Raw genomic sequence first — 23,235 nt, forward strand, 5'->3', positions numbered from 1 at the left:
GGTTGTTTTGACACCCTTAAGGGAATTTTGCAGATCTTGCATTATCACATGTCTGAAGAAATGGAAACAGACATATTTTGATATAAAAGGTAATATCTTCTGCAGTAGTAGTCACCTGCACCATCACTTCTGCAGTACTTGGCAGGCGTCCAATATCTAACCACAAATGTGTCAACATGACCGGTCACATTGGAATACTTTGAAGAACAATTGAATATAGCAAGCATACATACTCTTAAATATAAAAGAAGAATAACCATAAAGGAGTACAATAAAAAGTAAATACTTGAAAATATGATGAGGATTAATATATGGAGTAGGAGTACATGAATATATGAAATCAAAAGTAATATTGATAAATCATAAGCCATAAATGATTAACATGAAATATGAATAAAATGCATGAATATGAATATTGACCCTTTTGGATCCACCAGTACTTATTGAAATTAAGTACCTACTCATTGAGTAGGCGGTTTTGGACGCAGCCAATGTATTATCAATGTTACATTTATCAAGAGGGTGCTTCTCATTTTTTAATTGTCCATCCTCGTCTGCCTTCATCCCTATTAAAGGTAAGAAGGCAAGGTGCTCTGCAAGCTTTGAGTAATAGATGCAATACTTGGACTATGTGTAAAGTATGATATTCTTGCTCACGTTCATGTCACTTGCACTTCAAAAAATGTTGTTGGAACTTTAATCATAAAATTAAAGATTACTAAAGCAAGATGCATGCACATTTTAAAAATTTAGAAATGGATGGTTTATTCAAACACTTTAATAACATTTTTAAATAAATATATCTTATTAGATTCAGTAACAATAAATCAAATAACAAAAAAACAAACAACCCAGAAAATCACCATTGTTTGAAACCCAGAGAAGTCAGGTGGTTCAACAAACAACCCTACTGTGTAGGACACACCTGTGTTTTCTCCAGAATGAGGAGGAATTGATTAGACTACTGAGAAGTGCACATGCAAAACCAAAATGGGTGTTTACCAATCAGTGACTAATTTCAAACTACAGTGGATGTTTTTCAACCATTTTTCAACAGACTTGTTAAAATTATGAAGGCCCACCACTAAACTAAGCCCCCAGTGGATTAGAGCAAATCGGGTAAAAGCCCATTGTGGTTTGAAAACACCCCACTGACTGGGAAGCACCCACTAGTGTTTATCTGCAGAGATACATACCTGCATGATCTTGTGGTCATCAACTACAAATCACTGTTAGTTTAATGTCACTGTCTCCACCCATGTGTGCTGTCAGCTTTCATCAAAATTTCAATGCTGATCCAACACACTTTAAACATTGAAATGTCAATCTCAACCAAAATGATGGTTTGGATCAACATTGTATCAATGTCACCATGCTATCTGGGTGAGCAGCTGCATTCCGCAGAATTATAGTGGGCATATACTTTTCATAGGCCTACTACAGGACGAACAGCGATTCATGCTAATATGATACCTTATTGTCAGCTTATTAGTAGCTAGACTACACTGCTGTCAAGTAAAATTTAATCATCATTTCAACTTGCCTATAGTGTGCCAAGACATTTTCCATGTATTTCTCAAATGAAAGCAAGAGCACCACAGTTGATGCTTGTAATGTGTCATGTTGGCGAACGCTCCAAGTCAAGTCAAGTCACCTTTATAGCACTTTTTACAATGCAGATTGTGTCAAAGCAGCTTTACAGTGATAACTGGTATACAGGTGCTGGTCATATAATTAGAATATCATCAAAATGTTGATTTATTTCACAAATTCCATTCAAAAAGTGAAACTTGTATATTATATTCATTCATTACACAGAGACTGATATATTTCAAATGTTTATTTCTTTTAATTTGATTATAACTGACAACTAAGGAAAATCCCAAATTCAGTATCTCAGAAAATTAGAATATTAATTAAGACCAATACAAAGAAAGGATTTTTAGAAATCTTGGCCAGCTGAAAAGTATGAACATGAAAAGTATGAGCAACTTAGTTGGGACTCCTTTTGCCTGAATTACTGCAGCAATGCGGCGTGGCATGGAGTCGATCAGTCTGTGGCACTGCTCAGGTGTTATGAGAGCCCAGGTTGCTCTGATAGTGGCCTTCAGCTCTTCTGCATTGTTGGGTCTGGCATATCACATCTTCCTCTTCACAATACCCCATAGATTTTCTATGGGGTTAAGGTCAGGCGAGTTTGCTGGCCAATTAAGAACAGGGATACCATGGTCCTTAAACCAGGTACTGGTAGCTTTGGCACTGTGTGCAGGTGCCAAGTCCTGTTGGAAAATTAAATCTGCATCTCCATAAAGTTGGTCAGCAGCAGGAAAACTTCCTGATATACGGCTGCGTTAACCTTGGACCTCAGAAAACACAGTGGACCAACACCAGCAGATGACATGGCTCCCCAAACCATCACTGACTGTAGAAACTTTACACTGGACCTCAAGCAACATGGAATGTGTGCCTGTGTGCAAGCAACATGGAATGTGTCCCTCCAGACTCTGGGACCCTGATTTCCAAAGGAAATGCTAAATTTACTTTCATCAGAGAACATAACTTTGGACCACTCAGCAGCAGTCCAGTCCTTTTTGTCTTTAGCCCAGGCGAGACGCTTCTGACGCTGTCTGTTGTTCAAGAGTGGCTTGACACAAGGAATGCGACAGCTGAAACCCATGTCTTGCATACGTCTGTGCGTAGTGGTTCTTGAAGCACTGACTCCAGCTGCAGTCCACTCTTTGTGAATCTCCTCCACATTTTTGAATGGGTTTTGTTTCACAATCCTCTCCAGGGTGCGGTTATTCCTATTGCTTGTACACTTTTTTTTCTACCACATCTTTTCCTTCCCTTCGCCTCTCTATTAATGTGCTTGGACACAGAGCTCTGTGAACAGCCAGCCTCTTTTGCAATGACCTTTTGTGTCTTGCCCTCCTTGTGCAAGGTGTCAATGGTTATCTTTTGGACAACTGTCAAGTCAGCAGTCTTCCCCATGATTGTGAAGCCTACAGAACTAGACCATTTAAAGGCCTTTGCAGGTGTTTTGAGTTAATTAGCTGATTAGAGTGTGGCACCAGGTGTCTTCAATATTGAACCTTTTCACAATATTCTAATTTTCTGAGATACTGAATTTGGGATTTTCCTTAGTTGTCAGTTATAATCATCAAAATTAAAAGAAATAAACATTTGAAATATATCAGTCTGTGTGTAATGAATGAATATAATATACAAGTTTCACTTTTTGAATGGAATTAGTGAAATAAATCAACTTTTTGATAATATTCTAATTATATGACCTGTATAATTGGGCTCCACTGGGTGTCTGTGTGTGCGTGCTCTGGATAATGTCAGTACGGGCAGAGGTTGTAGCTTTCCGGAGGGAAGATGGACATGGCACATTCTCTGCACCCCTTAACGTACCTCCTGACATCCGCTGCCATGTTGGGCCACCGGAAGCGCTGTTTTAGCAACGAGAGGGTTTCATTGACCCCTGGGTGGCCAGTGTCCAGCGACGCGTGAGAGGAGTGTATTAGGGGAATGCGTCGTGTCCGTGGAATGTATAGCAAACCTGGGGGGCAACTCGGCGGAGTGTTGGTGGAGGCATTGGACTCGGATAGCGTTTCTTCGGACCAGGTTATGGGGCTGACAATGAGGCTTTCTGGAAGAATGGACTCAGGATCTTCAGGACCTTCCTCGGGACTGTGGATACGTGATAGAGCATCGGCTTTGACATTCTTGGAACCAGGACGATAGTGAAATGGTGAAGTTGAAACGTGTAAAGAACAATGCCCATCTTGCTTGACATGGATTCAATCTCTTAGCCTCACGCAGATACTCCAGATTCTTATGATCGGTTAACACCAGAAAGGGATGTCGGGCTCCTTCGAGCCAACGCCTCCACTCCTCCAGGGCGAGCTTGATCGTGAGTAGCTCCCGGTTGCCGATGTCATAATTCACCTCCGCCGGGTTGAGTTTGCGGGAGAAGAAGGCACATGGGTGGAGTCTACTTGGTTTCCCCTGCTGCTGGGACAGGACCGCTCCCACTCCTGTGGTGGATGCATCGACCTCGACCACGAAGGGGAGTTCTGGATCAGGATGAACAAGGAGGGGAGCAGCCGTAAAGGCAGTCTTGAGGTCCTCAAAGGCTTTCTTCGCTGCTGGATGCCAGGACAGAGACTTGGGCTTACCACAGAGTAGGTTGGTGAGTGGAGAAGTGATGGTACTATAACTTTTGATGAATCTTCGATAGAAGTTGGTGAATCCAAGGAATCTCTGCAGTTCTTTTACAGTAGTGGGGAGGGGCCAATCCTTTATTGCTGATACCTTCCTCTCGTCCATGCGGACGCCACTGTGGTCGATGTTATACCCCAAGAACTGCACTGAGGGCTGATGGAAACTGCATTTTTCTGCTTTCAGGAATAGGTTGAAGTCCCTCAGGCGTTGGAGGACCTCCGCAACGTGATGGCGATGTTTGGCCAGGCTCCGGGAGTAGATGAGGATATCATCAATGTAAACAATTACAAACTTGTGCAGGAACTCCCGGAGCACCTCATGCATGAAATCCTGAAATATGGAGGGGGTGTTGATGAGTCCATACGGCATGATGCAGTATTCGTAGTGTCCAGTAGGGGTCACAAAGGCTGTCTTCCATTCGTCCCCCTCACGTATTCGGATGAGGTTGTATGCGATGCGGAGGTCCAGCTTGGTGAACACAGTGGCACAGCGGAGATGTTCCAGCGCAGACGGGACGAGAGGAAGTGGATATCTGAACTTGACTGTTATTTTGTTAAGTGCTCTGTAATCAATGTATGGCCGCAAGCCTCCGTCCTTCTTGGCAACGAAGAAAAAACTGGATGCAGCAGGGGAAGTAGATGGACGGATGTAGCCTTGTGATAGCGCCTCAGTGATGTATTCCTCCATGGCCTTCTCCTCCGGAATGGACAAGGAGTAGATTTTTCCTCTGGGCACTGGCTCACCTGGGATAAGATCGATGGCACAGTCCCATGGCCGATGGGGAGGCAGCTTGGAGGCCTTCTTTGGACAGAAAACGTCACTGAAGTGGGAATAACAGTCGATTAAATTATCAATTGCTATCCTAATACTTTCAAATTCAAACACTGTATATAAAATGCTAAGACTTGCGTTTCCAATGGACTCCATTTGCATGTCATGTTAGCTTGTCAGCTACATATTAGGTTGTTTGATTATTTTCAACTAAACAAACAGTAACACAACAACAAGCTGTATACACCATTTCATTAATAAAATATGTTGATTACCTTTGTGTGAACTCCAGGTTAAGTGCCATCTTCAGTATTTTGTAGCTCACTGCCACAATGGGGGTGGAGATTTGGTCACTGATAACTTCTTGAATGACAGCAATCTTGAATGGCCATCACCTTAAACAAATAAAATATTGCAAAATTGAAAACATTAAATGATCTCTTCAGAAGACCACTCCAAACATAGATGTGTAAATCTTCTCTAAACAATTTGTTTTTCTACTGACCATATAAACAAAAATATTTGAAGGGGTATTCAGCAAGGGGTATTTAAAGTTTCCTCAGACTTTAAATTTAAATATGTTTTTTCCAATATTGAAAACTCATAATTATTAATTAAAACTGCTAATAAAATAAATACAAACCCATGAGTATGCAGGGGGTGTTTGCGATGCACACTACAGCAGCAGTTATGTCCTGTCAATAGAAAAGAAAACAACAGAAACAGTATGAATCCGCAAACGAAAGAGGAGAGAACTGGTAAAGAATGACAACAGCAGAAATATAGATAATAGCAGGCATGTTAAAAGTAATGAATCTGTCAAGGTCATTATTTTGGGTTTAAAGTCATACAAGTCATTTGGAAAGTGTATTACATATCCATACAAATTTTTTTCATACATACATACATACATACATATATATATATATATATATATATATATATATATATATACATATATATATATATATATATATATATATACACAGACACACACTATATTAACGTTACATACATATATTAGACACAATAAACAGTCTTAACATACCTCATCTGACAGAAAAGGTGATGGTGTTTTCCTTAAAAAACTTCGCGATGCCAGTCCTGCCAGTCAGATGTACTGGATCTTCACATATCTTCATCCTTTCACGCCCAAGTCTTGAATGGCCTTTCCTTTTCGTGACAGTTCCTCTGGTAGTGAAATAAACCGCATCACTGAGAAATAAAAGTTAATTAACATTTACAAGACACTATAACACATATGCAGTCAGGGAACATCCACGAGTATGAACTAAATCATTTAATCAATGTGTGACGATATGCATAAAATGAGAAATGCGACGGCAAATAAACCAGATGGTAACCAATAACGTTACTTAAACAGCTTATTTAACATGTAACAAAACATAATTCTCATATTTTACCACAGTAGTGTTAGAACTGCTTCCACAAATCCGAAATCCGACTTTAAAAAGAAACTTTGACCGAAAACATCTGCGTGTGTAATGGTGCTCGCGTCTCGAACTTTTCGCGCCGACCAGGCTCTTGTTCCCACAATGCAACGCGTAATTCAAAAAAACGGATAAAGCCCTGTAAAACTCAAATACGGAAAATTCCTTCAGATTAATACAGTACATTGTACCGTATTTTTACTGACTTTTTTTACAGTGTGGCCAAAAGTGGGGGTGACTGGTAAGGGGTTAAAAGAAAGATTAACAAAATGGGTGATGATTGGGCTGACAATGGGAATGAATGACTTGAGCAGAACAGTTGAAATGGGATCTAGGGAGCAGGTGGATAGCTTCATTTTTCTTATGGTTTCCTCAATGTGGCTCTTCTGAACATCAGTGAAGTCTGGGAAAGATGTCAATCTCCCTTGCGAAGGGTTGAAGTCCGGGGGAGACAGGGAGGAAGAGCCAGATAATGAAGAGCGGATGTTGTTAACTTTAGATCTAAAAAGGTCAATGAAGCTATTGCATCGCTCCACTGTAGATTCAATGGATGAGGATGATTGAGGCTTCAGGAGATGGTTTATTGTAGAAAAAAGCTGCTGTTTTCTTAGCACGTCTATGCAAATTTCAATGTGTTAATGTTAAATGAACATGGAGTTAAATATGTTGAAATATTGTTTATTCGCAGATTAATTACTGTAATGATGTATATCTTGAACGGAATGTCTAATTGTATTTTTGGCCTTGTCTTTTTTTTTTTTCTGTCCTTCCTTTCCATATCTTCTGTTTTCCCTCATCCCTTAAGTCAGGTGCAGCATATTTATTGGAACCGGACAATTGTTGAAGAAGACTTTGAACTTGAGCTGTCCCTGCATTGCACTAGAAAGAGATTGTGAGCAGGAACTGGCGAGCCATGCCTATATAAGGATCGAGCTACAAGAATCAAGAAAGTGGTAGGATTGTGCACGCACTTTTTCTTCATTTTTCTAACTGAACTGTGTTGCTCAGAACTCAATTGCAGAAGAAGGATCTCATGTAAGCAGCACTGAACTGGAGCTAAAGTTTGGTGAAACCCTAATCCACATTGGTACTGTTATTGTGAGCAGTAAGGTTGATCTATTGTAATTTCTTTTATTTTCTTCTGATTTTCTACTCTCAAATTCCACTGTTCTTTTGTTTCATTTAAAGGGGTGGTTCAGTGGTTTTTTTCTAAGCTTGATTGTGTTTTGGGGGCACAGTTTAACATGTCTTAATGCTTCGTTTTTTTGAAAACGCTGTATTTTTCATATATTTTACATTTATTCTACACCTCTGTTTCCACTGTCATATGAACGGCAACTTGTGAGGAGAAAGGACAGATTTCTGGCCAAGGTCTTTCTCAATCTAAAGCAGGTGCACAGATGGCCTTAAACACATTCAGACACATTTAATGCAGGAGATTTTATACAAACACATATAGAGGAAAGAAAACTGTCATATGAGAGGGTTCTTACAGTTCCTGACTGATGTGAAAATGCCTATGATTAGATGTAAACTTAAAGGATTTGAGAGGCACATGTGTGCCATGATGGACATTTTTATATGGACTGAATGATCTCATGGATGTAAGACTCATACTGAAAGACTCAAATTTGTAGTTTAATTTGAACCTGAATAAGATTTTACAAGCTTGAATGCAAAAATATATTAAATATAAGTCAAAGTCAAAATCTTTATTGTCAATTCCGCCATATGTTCAGCACATACAGATAATTGAAATTGTGTTACTCTCATACAGATAACACACACACACACACAAAACACAGTGAATGTAAGATACAAATAAATACATATAAATGAGTAAATATAATATTAGATGAAAACCGTCTGTAAAATCAACAAGGCTGTAGAAGACTAATTCAGCTCAAAAGGAATCTTATGAAATGATACTTATGTCATTCCAAGCCAATTCGATTTTCTTTTTTCCATTGAATACAAGTATAAATATAGCTGCGAGCAGCAATTATCGGGGTTCAAGTGCTTTAAGGCCTTTAAGCACATTTTAATTAGCAAGCCTGTAATCATCTCGATCATAGATGGAAAATACCATTTACAGCCAATACAAGCAATCTACCATATTAAATGTATGTTTTATAAAGCTTTTTAACAGTAATCGAGATACTAGGACTAGTTTTGAAGTAATCTCCAATATTTAATGAACGATTTGGTGGACAGCGGCGATCCTAGAGGCAAAGTTGCTCAGAATGAGGAGTTCATATGATATGAATTTCGTGGGCACGCGTGAAAAATCACGCAATACATGATCCTTTATGCAAGTGAAAAACTCAAAGGTGGCCGATTTCTTTCTAATTTCTCACAGGCCTCTAGGGCGGCGAGTCAAACAGGCTTAGCAAGTTTCGTTCCGATCGGCCTCCGTCAGCCTTGTCTGATAGCTGCTGAAATTTCAGTGGCCGATGGAGGACATGTTTTTTCAGATGCGTCAATGTCCTCATAGATAGTCATGGCACCTTGGACGAAGACACTGCATGCCTGTTTTCAAGTCGATCATACTAACGGTGAAGTAGTTACAGTTGTTTTCAGTTTTTTTTTTCCCCTTTATAGTGTCACCAAGTAGTGCACCAATAGTGCATCTTGTCCGTCTTGAGCCAAGGATTCCAACGATTTCAGACACTTGAGCCAATGCTTAATGGTTTAGGAGTTATGAGCCATTTCGTACTTTTGACCGCTGTAGCGCTCCCGTCAGGCCGATCAGGGCGAGCCTTGGTGACGTTGTAGACGGTGTGAGTACTACCAGCCCTCAAAGTTTAAAGTCTCTATGACTTACATTTGGTCTGCCCGATCACTTTTAGTGGAGAATGCTGATCCTTGGAAAACTTAAAAATTACAATAAGGTTTCAGTGCTATGTGCTTGAACCCCTAATAAGTAAATATACAGTGTTATGTGAACGTTTGGGAACCCCTGAACTCTGTTCTTCAGAAAAATCCTCCAGGTCCTGCAAATTCTTCAGTTTTCCAGCATCTTTTGCATATTTGAACCCTTTCCAGCAGTGACTGTATGATTTTGAGATCCATCTTTTCACGCTGAGGACAATTGAGGGACTCAAACACAACTATTAAAAAAGCTGCAAACATTCACTGATGCTCCAGAAGGAAACACAATGCATTAAGAGCCAGGGGGCTCTTAAATTGTACTTAATTTTCCTTCTGGGAAACATGCAAGTATCTTCTGTTGCTTCCGATGGGCAGTGCTAAATGAAAAAAATTATTCAAAAAACATTTTTCAACAAAAAAAGAAAAATGTGGACATCTTCATCCTGTTCAAAAGTTTTCACCGCCCAGACATTATTGCATCGTGTTTCCTTCTGGAGTACCAGTGAACGTTTAAACCTTTTTTAACAGTTGTGTTTGAGCCCCTCAATTGTCTTCAGCGTGAAAAGATGGATCTCAAAATCATACAGTCATTGCTGGAAAGGGTTCAAATATGCAAAAATGCTGGAAAACTGATGAATCTGCAGGAGCTGGAGGAATTTTCTGAAGAGCAGAGCTCAGTTTAACTGCTCAGAACAAACAAGAGACTCATGAACAACCATCACAAAACATAAAAACAGTCATGGATCATCAGGTAACCACACACAGTATTAAGAACCAAGGGTTCCCAAACTTTTGAACAGGGTTATTTTAATAAATTCGGCTATTTTTTTTGTCTTGTGGACTATATGTAAACATCTTTTATGTAAAATATTTTACTCAGGACAGTACTAAACAAAAAATAACATGCATTTTGTATGATCTCTCTTATTTTGTTAAAAATTTTCACATTTTCACAGATTCTGAAAGCGGTTCCCAAACTTTCTCATAAAACTGTACTATTAGATGAAAACCTTCTGTAAAATCAACAAGGCCCTAGAGGAATAATTCAGCCCAAAAGGAATGTTATGAAATTATACACTTACTGTTATGTCATTCCAAGCCAATTTGATTTCCTTTTTCCATTTGAATTCAAGGAGAATTTTAAGTTATTTTTCAGTAAAAACCTTCCCCTACCCAGCAACTTAAAGTTGCATTATATAAGAATTTTGCAGTAAAATATCCAAAAACTACTAGGCCAGTGTTATATATTTTGTTCACTTGAGTACTTACAATATCGAAAATTGATGAAAATAATGAGAAAATTGCAATTTTAACCAAGGCTCCAGTACATGTGAAGAGTCACCTGTCAATTGCGTCATACCCGCGTTACCCTCGGTTTCCGGTTTTATTTTGTAGAAACCATGGAAACACCGAAGACGCTTTAATATTTACATATTTTATGGACAATTAAGGGAACAACTGTTTTGATATATTTGTAGACAAAAAAAAAACTAATTATTGTTATATACCTCAACATGTTTAGTCTTACTGTTTAAATCTAATTTTCTTGATTTTTTGAAAATACCATACTTTTATGCCTCACAGAAAAAAAAAAATATATATATATATATTTTGTCAAGTAGCTAACATAGCATAATCAGATGCAGCTTTATTTTTGATACTGCATTTTCTCCATCATACAATATGTTTTAAAATTAATTGCATGCTATTTATCATCACAAGCCATCCAGCAATTATTATGATCTTCTAAAATCTAAAAATTTCTAGCTTACTGCAGTGTGCAACAAGTGTCTCAGAACAGCCACCGAGCGAACGCACAGAGTAACGTTATAACATCATTTTTAATACTCAAATCTATCTAATATGATAAACAGAGCTGTTGTTACCTCATTCGCTTGACCAGGAAAAACGGAAGCGGCGCCGGTGACTGTGGCATAATAAAAGTTCCGCTGAGGCGTGTGTTGCGCAATCGCTTCAGGCGGCCTCGTTCAGCTCCCACAACACTCTGTCCTGCTCTGCTTCATACTACAGTAACGTTAATAATCACATCCATGAACATTCTTCCGAGTCCTATAGACCTCTTTAGAGCAGACGTCACAATTACGTCACTTGCAGCTGCGCGCGCATAGTGGTTGCAGAAAAATAGCGGTAGCAATTGGAGGAAAATGTGCAAAATCCACAGAATAAGAGAAAAACGTTTTGTTTTGTTGTGCCTCTGGATGTTGGAATCGGAATGCAAAAAAATATAGTCTTCATTTTTAAAGAAAACCATCGTTGAAAACGTCCTTTGAAGCTAAACGGAGACGTTTCACAGACTGCACTGATGACACCTGCAAGGATTAGTCTACTATTAAAGCAGGAATTTGATGTAAACAGTAAGTCTACATATTATTACAATGTTCACATATGCAGTTCAGAGGACATACATACATAGCAGTTACAGCATGGAATAATATTTAAACCTATAACATTTTACACAGATAACTTTAAACATAGTCTATAAAATTTTTATTTCACAATTCTGTCTTTCTTTTCTTGCATTTGCGTGTTTATGACTCCCAGTTCGGCCATTATAACTCGCAATTGTGAGTTTATTTCACAATTCTGAGGGGAAAAAAGTCAGAATTGCGGGATAAATTGCAATTCAGAAAACGAGTATAACGAGTTACAGGATAACGAGCATATCTCACAATTCTGTTTTTCTTTGTAAGAAATGTGAGATATAAACTCAGGTTTGCGAGAAATAAAAGTCAGAATTGTGAGATATAAACTCGAAATTAACTTTTTTTTATTCTTTTATTTCGTGGCTTCCATAGACTGCTACTGCTCAACTGTCATTTTCTGCAACCAGGTAGGCTCCGCCCATAAAAAACGTCATCGCTGTTTGCAAACACCAAATTGGTCTATACCGACTGTTTTCCACCGGCTGTAATGTGAAGACCACATGTCCCAAGATTCCGCGTCCAAACCAAGTGGCAACCTCCCCCTTTCTCTCGTGAAGCCAATACGGAAGTAACTTAAACTGCGATTCATCGACTGGCCGCTAGGGACAGGCTCCAAAAGAGAGCATAATCTCATAGAGTCCCATGTTAAATTGGCCAAGTTTATAGCAGAAAAAAACATGTTTACAAGTTGGTTCAAATTGTGGTTTTGGTCTATACTGCTATTTTTGCCCTTCATGACAACTCTGAGGGGGGTGAATTTTTTTTATAACTTATCCGTTTAAATTATATTAAGCCTTAAAGTTCTGCATAATTAAGGGCGTGGTCACTTGAGTGACAGGTAGATTGCGCTGCTGTCTGTGAGCCGTCATGTTACCTCAGCTGCCGCTGAATTTGGCATCTCAGCCGTATTTGTGCTCGATTATTTTATACAATTATAAAATATGGCTTGCTGCATAATATTCGAGACTGTTGTGTGTCTGTGTAGATGTGCATGCATGGGGAAGAGACACAGAACACACGTTGTTGGATCGTGGCATTGGCTGAAAGTTTTGGTTGTGAGATTTACTACAATGACAATGGCGGGAGGATATCAAAATCCGACAGCACTGCTTGGATATTATAACTAAAACTGCTGCACTATTTTGAAAAAAAATATACTTTGGACACAGGCTCATTTGTTTGTTACGATCGTATACAGTTTTACAACATAAACGCTGCTCAGATTGCATCCTTTCTTGAAGAACGATGACAGAGAGCAGATCATTCAGAAGAAATGTGACAAGTTTTTTTGTTTTGCAATGGACACTCATATTTTACCCAAGTGCCACAGATTGGATTCATCTCGCGATCTCTATTTCATTATAAAGGTATGAAGTCCCATTTGATTTTCCATGTTGTTATTTGCACAACCAACACTACTGGTGTTGGAGGATCTATATCTTAAAAAACACCGTAGATTGACAGTAAACCTTTAGAACGTTCTGATGATAAAACTTGTCTTCATTAATATTTTAGATCGTATCTAAGATAGATAGATAGCTCCTTTGCTGCTAACATGGTCACGTCGAGCTAGGCGGGCGTGGTTTCAGCAACCAGTCATATCAGCTCAAACCACCTCCCCGCCTCTTTGCCCATTTTCAGTTATCCGGGAGTGACGTGCGGTGACGCGCAGCTAAGATGGCCACGGCCTCATTTTCGCTTCAAAACTGCTGTTCAGAACTCTATGGGTGACGTCACGGACGCTACGTCCATATTTTTTTACAGTCTATGGTCCAAACTCAAGTACAGGTCTCTGCGGAACAAAAGAGGGGCGTCTCCCAATTTTGGGGTGTTTTCTAACTGGGAGAGATGTTTTTAACGATCCAACCAAAAAAGTACGGAAGCCGGGATAGGCGTTTTTCCTTTTTTTAAGTACGGAAGCCTGAAAGGCCATTCATTATTTTATTTTATTTATTTTTTTTTTTCTTCTTGTTTTCTCATGATCACAACACAACTATTTTTTTAATGTTTAGATCATGAGAAACATGTTGAGATAATGAGAAATAAATAAAATATTGCTGCATGCTTGACTTCCGTAACAGGGAAACATGCGTTTTTCCTGAGTGCCTGCCTAGATATATGGAAACATTTTACTATATTCATATATTTTGAAGAGTATGAACTATTTTACAGGACCTGTTGCTTATAGCTCTAGAGGGCGAAATGATTAGTGCAAGTTTTATGATTAGCCTACTCCGTTTTTTTTTATTGCTTAGTTATTTATTTATTTTATTATTATTTTGCATAAACTACAAATTATAATGACACGGGATGTAATTTTGTCACAATATGGCTACTGTAGTCTATTTTACATAGGCTACACATTTCGTCATTTGTCTGGACTTATCCAATCGGCATCATTTCAGGTTGGACATGGCCCAGGTGAAAAAAAAAAAAAAAAACTATAGTAATTGATAGTAAATAATGTTTTTGAACCATACTATAGTAAATTGTAGTATACTGTATATATAGTATTTACAACACTTTGTTAATGAATACAGCATAGGCTGTATATACTTTAGTTTTTACTACAGTAAACTGCGTGTATTGTAGTATAATATAGTTTAAAGAAAACTTAGTACAGTATTGGGTAACGTAATTTGTTTATATTACTGTAATTGTTATATTACCACAGCAATAGCCGAATTATCGCAACAAATTAATTCAAGTAGTCCACGTTAGTATGGTTAAAAAACACTACAGTATTTTTTCACCCGGAGGGCTACAAGAATTATCATTAGTCAAATAGTTATGGCTAGATATTTCGCCTTCTTGTGCTACAAGTCTTGTATAATAATTGATGCTCTTTAATATGAATAACGCAGAAGAACACAACCAATGGAACGCGATCATTAGCCTATTTTATTAAAATCTCTCGCATGCCAGATTTCACGTGATAGTGTAAACCTTCCTCATTAAAGCTATTAAAGTTACATTAACTACTGCACTATAGCCAGCAGATGAGCAGAGAGAATACGTAGGCTTGACAGTGCTTGTGATTTATATTAACTTTAATTTTAAGTGTAATTGTTTTTATAGGCTATCAACCACAAAGATACACATGACTGCCTCCGCATATATCGTATAAGTATGCTTTATATGCATTAACGAGACTATTTACTGACCTCTTGTAAGCATTAAAATAAAGAAAATGTGTTAACCTGAAATGATGACTCTGAAGAGTTTAATCTTTTCATTTTATTGACCAGACACTGTAGCCACAACCTGAAAACAAATCAAGTGACCAACAGATTCATCAAATAGAATAGCGAATGTTAGCTAATAGTTATTGCTAGAAGTGAAGTGGAAGTAGATTGCTTGGAGCTTTTTACAACGGGCAGCAGCATATTCACGCAAAAGAAACGTTAAACAACTTAAACAATACACTTATGCTGCGTTCCAGTAAGGTTTTTGAGCCCGTAAGTCACGACTTCAATTCACGACTCACGACTTTGTAGCGTTCCAAGAAAGTCACGCCAAACTGCATAAAAGTGAAAACAAACCAGCATGGCGGACTGTACGGGCTTATGCTCATTAATAATTATTTGTATTGCCAAAGTGCTTACTCCTTGCTTATTTGAGGATAACAGAGGAGGAAAATGGCGCATAAGGCAAGAGAAGCTGTTACTTTTGTTTTACGTTATTTTACCGTGCACTTGCATAAATACCGCATCCGCTGCCATTGTTGTTTCGCGGCCTATGTGACGTCAAAACCCGTAACTGGGAGTACATCGATCTAGTACGAGTTCACGGGTGGGAAGTCACGGGTTTGACTGCTGTTCCAGTGCACTTTCACGGGTAGAAGGTTAGAAAAACACGGTTTACGGGTTGCCTGGAACGCGGCATTACATTCATATACAAGACATATCTCTTATTGTTTTTCCGGAAATCTCCCACTCGATTTGAGCAAATCAGGTAAAGAGGTTGAAAAACACCTATTCCAGTGTGACAACACCCCAACATTGGGAACCGCCCCTTTTTGTTCCGCAGAGACCCCCTTCTCTCCAAACTTGGCGTCATCAAGGTACGCCTTTGTTTTGAATAGGCCTCTAGCGGACAGAAAATATTACATATTGCACCTTTAAGTTTGCACTGAAGTATATTCTTTTAAAGTCTATTACTTCTGTGATAAGAACTCTTTTCTTTTAAAGTAAGTTGAAGTGTACTTCTTTTTCACAAGGGTTGCAACGACATGTGAGTGAGTAGATGATGACAGAATTTTTTATTTTTGTATAAAATATTTATTTAATGTCATCATCAACAGCATCAACAAAATGGAAAAAGGAAATAATTGGACTACACTGACATGTCAGCAGTAAAAACACATTGAGTACATTAACAGTCACACACAGGTTGAAGGTTCAGAAGCTGCTGTGCTTGGCCAGGTCTTTCTTCATTTCATCGTACTGAGCGCTGAGTCGGCCCACAGCTTTAGCGTGCTTCCTCATCCACCTCCTCCTTCAGACGAGACTGCTCCTTCAGGAACTCCTCCCAGTCCTGCTTCCGCCTCTCCACACACAACTGCAGATGTGTGCTCTAATCACACACACATCAGTACACAATGTGTCAGTTACAATCATCAACAGTCACAAGAATTTGTCTGCAATTTTACCATTACAAATATAGTCACTATGTTTACAATAGACTACTAGCTACTGCATACTACATAATGCCTTCCATTTTTAAAAATAGTTAGTGAAATAGTATGCTTCAGATAAAGATAAATATAGTCTGCTACACTGCAATGGTATCTGTCAGGTTTATGTTCTGTTTTATGGACTTTTAGCTGTGTTTCTGTTCCTGTGCCATTTGTTCCCACTTCTCATTTGATCTCATAGTTACTAGGGATGCATGATATATCGGCCACCATATTGATATCGGCGGATATATGTTTATTTTTAATGTTATGGTTATCGGCCAGATAAGAAAATTAGGCCAACATATTAAAGCCGATAAATAATGGATTATTTCCTCCAGCTTAGACACTTCAGATGCGTTTTTATCCTTTTTGTTTTTAATTTGCGATCTACGAAATTGTGTTTCTTTCCTTATCTTATTTAATGTAATTCTCTAAAATGTGCAATCTACACTATATATATATATATATATATATATATATATATATATATATATATATATATATATTATATATACAGTACAGTCCAAAAGTTTGAACCACTAAGATTTTTAATGTTTTTAAAAGAAGTTTCGTCTGCTCACCAAGGCTACATTTATTTAATTAAAAATACAGTAAAAACAGTATATTGTGAAATATTATTACAATTTAAAATAACTGTTTTCTATTTGAATTATTTCAAAAGTAATTTATTCCTGTGATGGCAAAGCTGAATTTTCAGCATCATTACTCCATTTTAGTGTCACATGATCCTTCAGAAATTATATTAATATGTGATCTGCTGCTCAAGAAACATTATTGTAATTGTAAAAATATTTGTGTACAATATTTTTTTTCAGGATTATTGATGAATAGAAAGTTCAAAAGAACAGTTTTATCTGAAATCAATCTTTTGTAACATTATAAATGTCTTTACTGCCACTTTTGATTGATTTAATGCATCCTTGCTGATAAAAGTATTCATTTCTTTAATTTCTTTTCAAAAAAATAAAAAAAAAATTCTTACTGACCCCAAACTTTTGAACGGTAGTGTATAATGCTACAGAAGCTTGTATTTCAGATAAATGCTGTTCTTTTGAACTTTCTATTCATCAAGGAATCCTGAAAAAAAAAGTACACAACTGTTTTCAACATTGAAAATAATAAAACGTTTATTGAGCAGCAAATAGCAAAGAATGATTTCGAAGGATCATGTGAACTGAAGACTGGAGTAACGATGCTGAAAATTCAACTTTGCATCACAGGAATAAATTACTTTGTCAAATATATTTAAATAGTACACAGTTATTTTAAATTGTAATAATATTTCACAATATTACTGTTTTTTACTGTATTTTTAATTAAATAAATGTAGCCTTGGTGAGCAGATGAAACTTCTTTTAAAAACATTAAAAATCTTAGTGGTTCCAAACTTTTGGACTGTACTATACATATATACTTATCAACTTAAAAATATATATATTCTAGTTTGTTACAATAAAATTTAAAATGTATTAATTTTACTCAAACTATATTAGTATATTATTAATAATAATCAAAAATATTTTCCAAAGACAAAAACATTCATACAAAGTAAAAGATTGTATATTATAAAAAACACATAGATTAAGAGAGTAAAATGTTGAATTGTTTATCTTTTTTCTTTTTGAGATGAGAAGCAGGAGACTTGATAGTGTTTAATGTTCAGTTAGGTTGTTGGATTTTAGAACAGTTTCAATTACACTGGGTTACCATTGTGGCGAAGAGTGGCGCTTTTTCTTATGCTGAGGATGGATACATAAAGAGGATGTTTATGCTACTTTACTTGAGGAATAATTTATATTAATGCTAATTTTTAGATCTAACTTTCTGCAAAGTTCAGGTTGTGTGCTATAATCATAGCTATAATGATGCAGTACTATTTTCCTCAAGTACCTGTTCAGCCTCTAGCTCCCTCTGCTGGATCCTCTGCGCCATATGATTTGCTGCTTCAACTGCAAATAGAAAACCAAATGTCAACACAATGTCAATTATTCCCATCAATACACCAATTATTTCAACAAAAACACATTCTTAATGAATTTCCCGACCATATCAATAAATAATACAGATCTAAAAAAATTGTAAAAACCTGTTTAAAAGCAGACAGAGATAGAGACAAATACAGGGGTTGGACAATGAAACTGAAACACTGGCCACCAGTGCTGGAGAAAGTTAACTTTTAAAAGTAATGCATTGCAATATTGCATTATTCCCTAAAAAAGTAACTAATTGAGGTACTTTGTTACTTTTGCGTTACTTTTTCTCACCTTGAAAGCCATAGTGTCCAGGGTAATGTCGGCATACTACCATGAAAGACGAACCACATCCAACAGGAATAACTGTCGACGTAAAATGAAGCTGTCTGAAAGGAATAGTATGGTACTATCCAAGTACTAACCCGGATTGTATCCAAAAAATCAAAACCACAGCTGTCAAACTTACTGCAAATTAAATGCACACCTCAAATCTCCTGTTTCAACCAAAACTGTTTGTTAGCAGCTCTACAGAGTCAATGTTCATGGTCAGGCAGCTATAGCCAAATGTTGGTTTCATTGGTGCCAACAGTGCAAATCATCTTGGGCTGTGGACAATAAGAAACATGCATTGTTCTCTGAAGAGTCCACCTTCACTCTTTCCCACATCTGTGGGAGTTACGATGTGGAGAAGACCCAAGAGGCTTGAGGGTGACTGTTGCGGTCAAGAGTGAAGCATGGGGGTGGATCAGTGATGGTTTGGGCTCAATGTCATGGCATTCCCTACTGTGCTTGATGGGCGCATCACTGCCAAGGACTACCGAACCATTCTGGAGGACCATGTGCACCTAATGGTTCAAACATTGATTGTACCCTGAAGGTGTGGCCATGTATCAGGATAAAGCACCAATACACACAGCAAGACTGGAGACAGGATGGTTTGATGAACATGAAGGTGAAGATGAACATCTCCCATGGCCTCCACAGTCACCAGATCTAAATATTTTTGAGTCACTTTGGGGTATTTTGGAGGAGCAAATCAGAAATTGTTTTCCTCCACCAGCATCACATAGTAACCTGGCCACTGTTCTGGAAGAGGAATGGCTCAATTTCACTCTGACCATGGTGCAGGACTTGTATCTGTCATTCCCAAGACAAATTGAGGCTGTATTGGCAGCAAAAGTAGGCCCTATACCAAACTAATAAAGTATTGTGGTCTAAAACCAGGTGTTTCAGTTTCATTGTACAACCCCTGTAGATTATTACACAAACACACTGTTTCAGTGTCCCTTTTCTCTTCCAGTTCTGTCTGACACTTCATCTCACTCTTTATTATAAATAACAAAACTTACGTCGTGTGAGAGCGTCACACAGTTTCTCATGCATACTCTCAGTGCACTTAGGCAGATCATGCTCATTTGTGTCAGACGTCATCTTATTCAGCTTTTCAAGCAGACGGCATTCTCTGAAAGCACGCTTCTCCTGAGGGAACACAAACATTTGTAGTGTGAATTTGGTTGTCAGTATGCCACAGGTCATTTGGAAGCAACCATATGTTTTATTAATTCATTTTAAAAGCAAGTATCAGAATAAAATGTAATACAATGCAATATAATAAAACCAGGCCTGCCTCAAACTCCCTGATGAAGTATCTGATTTCACCTTGCAGGACCGGCCTGTGATCAATGAGTCTGGACTGAATATCACCAACATCTGTAAAGAAACAAATGCTGTGACATTAAATACATTTCACAATTAAAAAATAAATAAATTAATTAATTAATTAAACAGATTAATCAAGACATCTAATGTGTTTTAAACTACCTTCATTTAAAGAAATATTTTATGTCATATCTAAAAGTTTTTACTATGATGTGTCTTTAATGTTTTAAAAGATGACAATAATTATAGTTAATAGCATTCATAAACATGACTGGATTTCATAATGATTACACATGTATGTGATCATTATAATTATACTTATTAACCATTAATATTCAATATGGATTAATATATGAATTGTATTATAGCTAAACTACACATTTATAATTATAATTAAGGATAAATATTATTAATATAATAAATAAATCTAGGAAAAAATGTTCTTACATGATTTTTGTGCATTTTGATGTGCAGTTAGTAGCATTATATCTATATAAATGTATACATTTCTGTCATTATTCAGTTAATTTCAGTTCATTTGTTCAGCAACTTTTCATTCCAGTGTCAAGACTTGGGTAAAGTTGGTTTTATATTCGCACATTCGGACATCCATATTCAATAGCCTTGTTAATCACACTACACTGGACATTAAGTGGACATTCACAAATAAATATGCCATTAAAACAATACTTGCCTATTTTGATCGACTGTGAAAAATGTTGTAAGTTGACAATCGTTGGTTGTCAATATCATGTCGCTGCTTAAAATTCGCAAACATTAATTTTTTGCACATTTATTGGAAAGTCTGAATTTATCAGAAGTCCGAATGTGCGAATATAAAATCAACTTTACCCAAGTAATGTCAAGTACAGTCGATATACTGTCTGTCTGTGTATGTAGGAAGCTCACTATGCTTTGAGTCAGAGCCATGGACAAAAACTGACATATTCTAGTCTAAATATCAATACACATTCGATTCTCGAATCTTTTTATCTGTATTTACTGCAAAGAACGATGTTTAAAATGCATTATAATGCACATAATCAACATAACTCACCCTTAACTATCTTCTCCATAATCGCGAGATGCTGGTTACTCTGACAGCCTTACACGGCGATATTTAATATTCTGTCAAATGTTTCCTATTCACAAAGTCTGATGTTTGAGGAATGTAAATGAGTAAAGTGAAATGTTTCTTTGCAGAATGATACAAACAAAAGTGGGTTTCACATACTTCCAAGAGTCACGTGCAAACAATAACAGAAAATAACTGCAAAATAAAAGTCCCAAAGTGAACTTCAAAATAAAAGTTGCTATATAAAACAAAAGTCCTCACAGGACAAAGTTACAGAACAACTTCACGGGCAGAAACAGCCCTCTTTGAAGTCACCTGAAAGTTAGACTTCTGCAAAACGAGGACAAACAACACTGAACCTTACTGACTTTATTGTATGGAAAACAGCAACAGGAACCACGTAAGGGTGAGTAAATTATTTACCTCCCTTGTATATTGTATATTTCTTTAAAATACATTTCTAGTATAAAACATTTCTAATATGAATAATTAATTAATTAATACCAGTATTACTAGTAGTAGCTGTATATTTGAATTTGACTATATGCACCGAGGTTCCCAATATTATCAAGATCCAGCCTCTCTGCTGCCCCCTGGAGATGGAAGCGCGTCTGCAGTGATGGCTGTTTATTATTAATAACTTTGCAAATTTCATTAAGCTAGCTTATTTATTATGCTAACTATTCTCAAAAAAAAAAAAAAAAAAGTCTAAAAATGTATACAACATTCGACGTCCGGTTATTTGTAACTGTATAATTTCATTCACTTAGCTTTTTGTGTTATAGAACAATACCTTTTGGTTTGAAGAGATACAATTTGACCTGACAGATTTTAAACACCTGAGACTGAATGTCTTTTAAAGATTTGTTGATGTAGGCCTATAACACTTGCCAACAGACATTATGGTTTGGCAGAAGGCACAAAAGTTGAGAAGTTCACTGAATTCAATACATACTCGGGAAGTATGGGGATTCTGACGCAGCCATAAACTTTATAACAGCATTTTATTTATTCATTTTAATAGCAAGTGTCAGAATAAAGGGTTATATAATAAAACCAGGCCTCCCTCCAATTCCCTGATGAAGTATCTGATTTCTCCCTGCAGTACTGGCCTGTGATCAATCAGTCTGGACTGCTTTCTGTTTTACAAAAGAGGGTGTGGGATAATTCATCAGAACATATTACTTTTTCCAGGTTAGTGCCTTACACCATGTCTCTCTGTGCTACTGCTTTGGATACAAGTGATTTTGCAGTGGCAGCCCAGCCATAAATTCCAGCCTGGTCAAGCACAGTATCATTTTTATGGATCACTAGGGTACTGGTGTTATTCAGTTGTTTTAGAGACTGTAGTTTGTGAAATTTAGCAGCTGTGTGTCCATGAAAGTGATCGCTGAATACACTTACTGTTATTCATTCAATCTGCACATCAAATGTTCAATGTGATCTACAGTTCTTTGAGACTGTATAGTGTGCTTACAGAGTTAACTCAGAAAAAGTATATAAAGAATAGTATCACTGCAACCTATTTATTTGATTATTTTATTTTGTCTTGTTTTAATTTACCTAAATACCTGCATTAATATTGCTTACAAATTGTAGTCTATTACTGAATGCAAATTACATTATTAAAATTGTTACACTGTAAAAAAAAAAAAAAAAAAAAAAAAAATCATGATTTGTTATTGCAACATTTTTTCTTTTGTCAAAAATCAGCTTCAGTAATTAATGTGGTTCAGATGAAATAATATTTTGAGTTTCTGCTGATTAAACCAATCGCCTTCATTGTATTAACTTAAAAGGTTTAATGCCGCAGTCGCCGCTTTCGCTTCTTCCGGTCAAGCGTATGAGGTAACACAGTTTATCATATTTGATACATTTGACTGTGCTGAAAATGATGTTATAACGTCACTCTGTGTGTTCGTTCGGTGGCTGCTGTGAGACACTTATTGCACACTGCAGTAAGCTAGATCGATTTTAGAATATCATATTAATAAATGCTGGGTGGCTTGTGTTGATAAATGGTATGTAAGTAATTTTAAAACGTATTGTATGATGGAGAAAA

The 23,235-nt window shown here is 37.0% G+C and overlaps 1 protein-coding gene across 1 annotated transcript; it reads right to left on the reverse strand.

The window, feature by feature from the left end:
• Positions 1 to 16,024: 16,024 nt before the first annotated feature.
• On the reverse strand, positions 16,025 to 21,388 carry LOC125245028 (biogenesis of lysosome-related organelles complex 1 subunit 5-like). The gene is given in 6 exon segments (XM_048155457.1): positions 16,025 to 16,245; positions 16,247 to 16,342; positions 18,357 to 18,415; positions 19,789 to 19,918; positions 20,067 to 20,149; positions 21,156 to 21,388. Coding segments are annotated over 6 exon segments (465 nt in total). The 5' UTR covers positions 21,175 to 21,388; the 3' UTR covers positions 16,025 to 16,167.
• Positions 21,389 to 23,235: the final 1,847 nt, after the last annotated feature.

The sequence above is a fragment of the Megalobrama amblycephala genome, linkage group LG14, assembly GCF_018812025.1.
Source record: "Megalobrama amblycephala isolate DHTTF-2021 linkage group LG14, ASM1881202v1, whole genome shotgun sequence".
NCBI lineage: Eukaryota > Metazoa > Chordata > Actinopteri > Cypriniformes > Xenocyprididae > Megalobrama > Megalobrama amblycephala.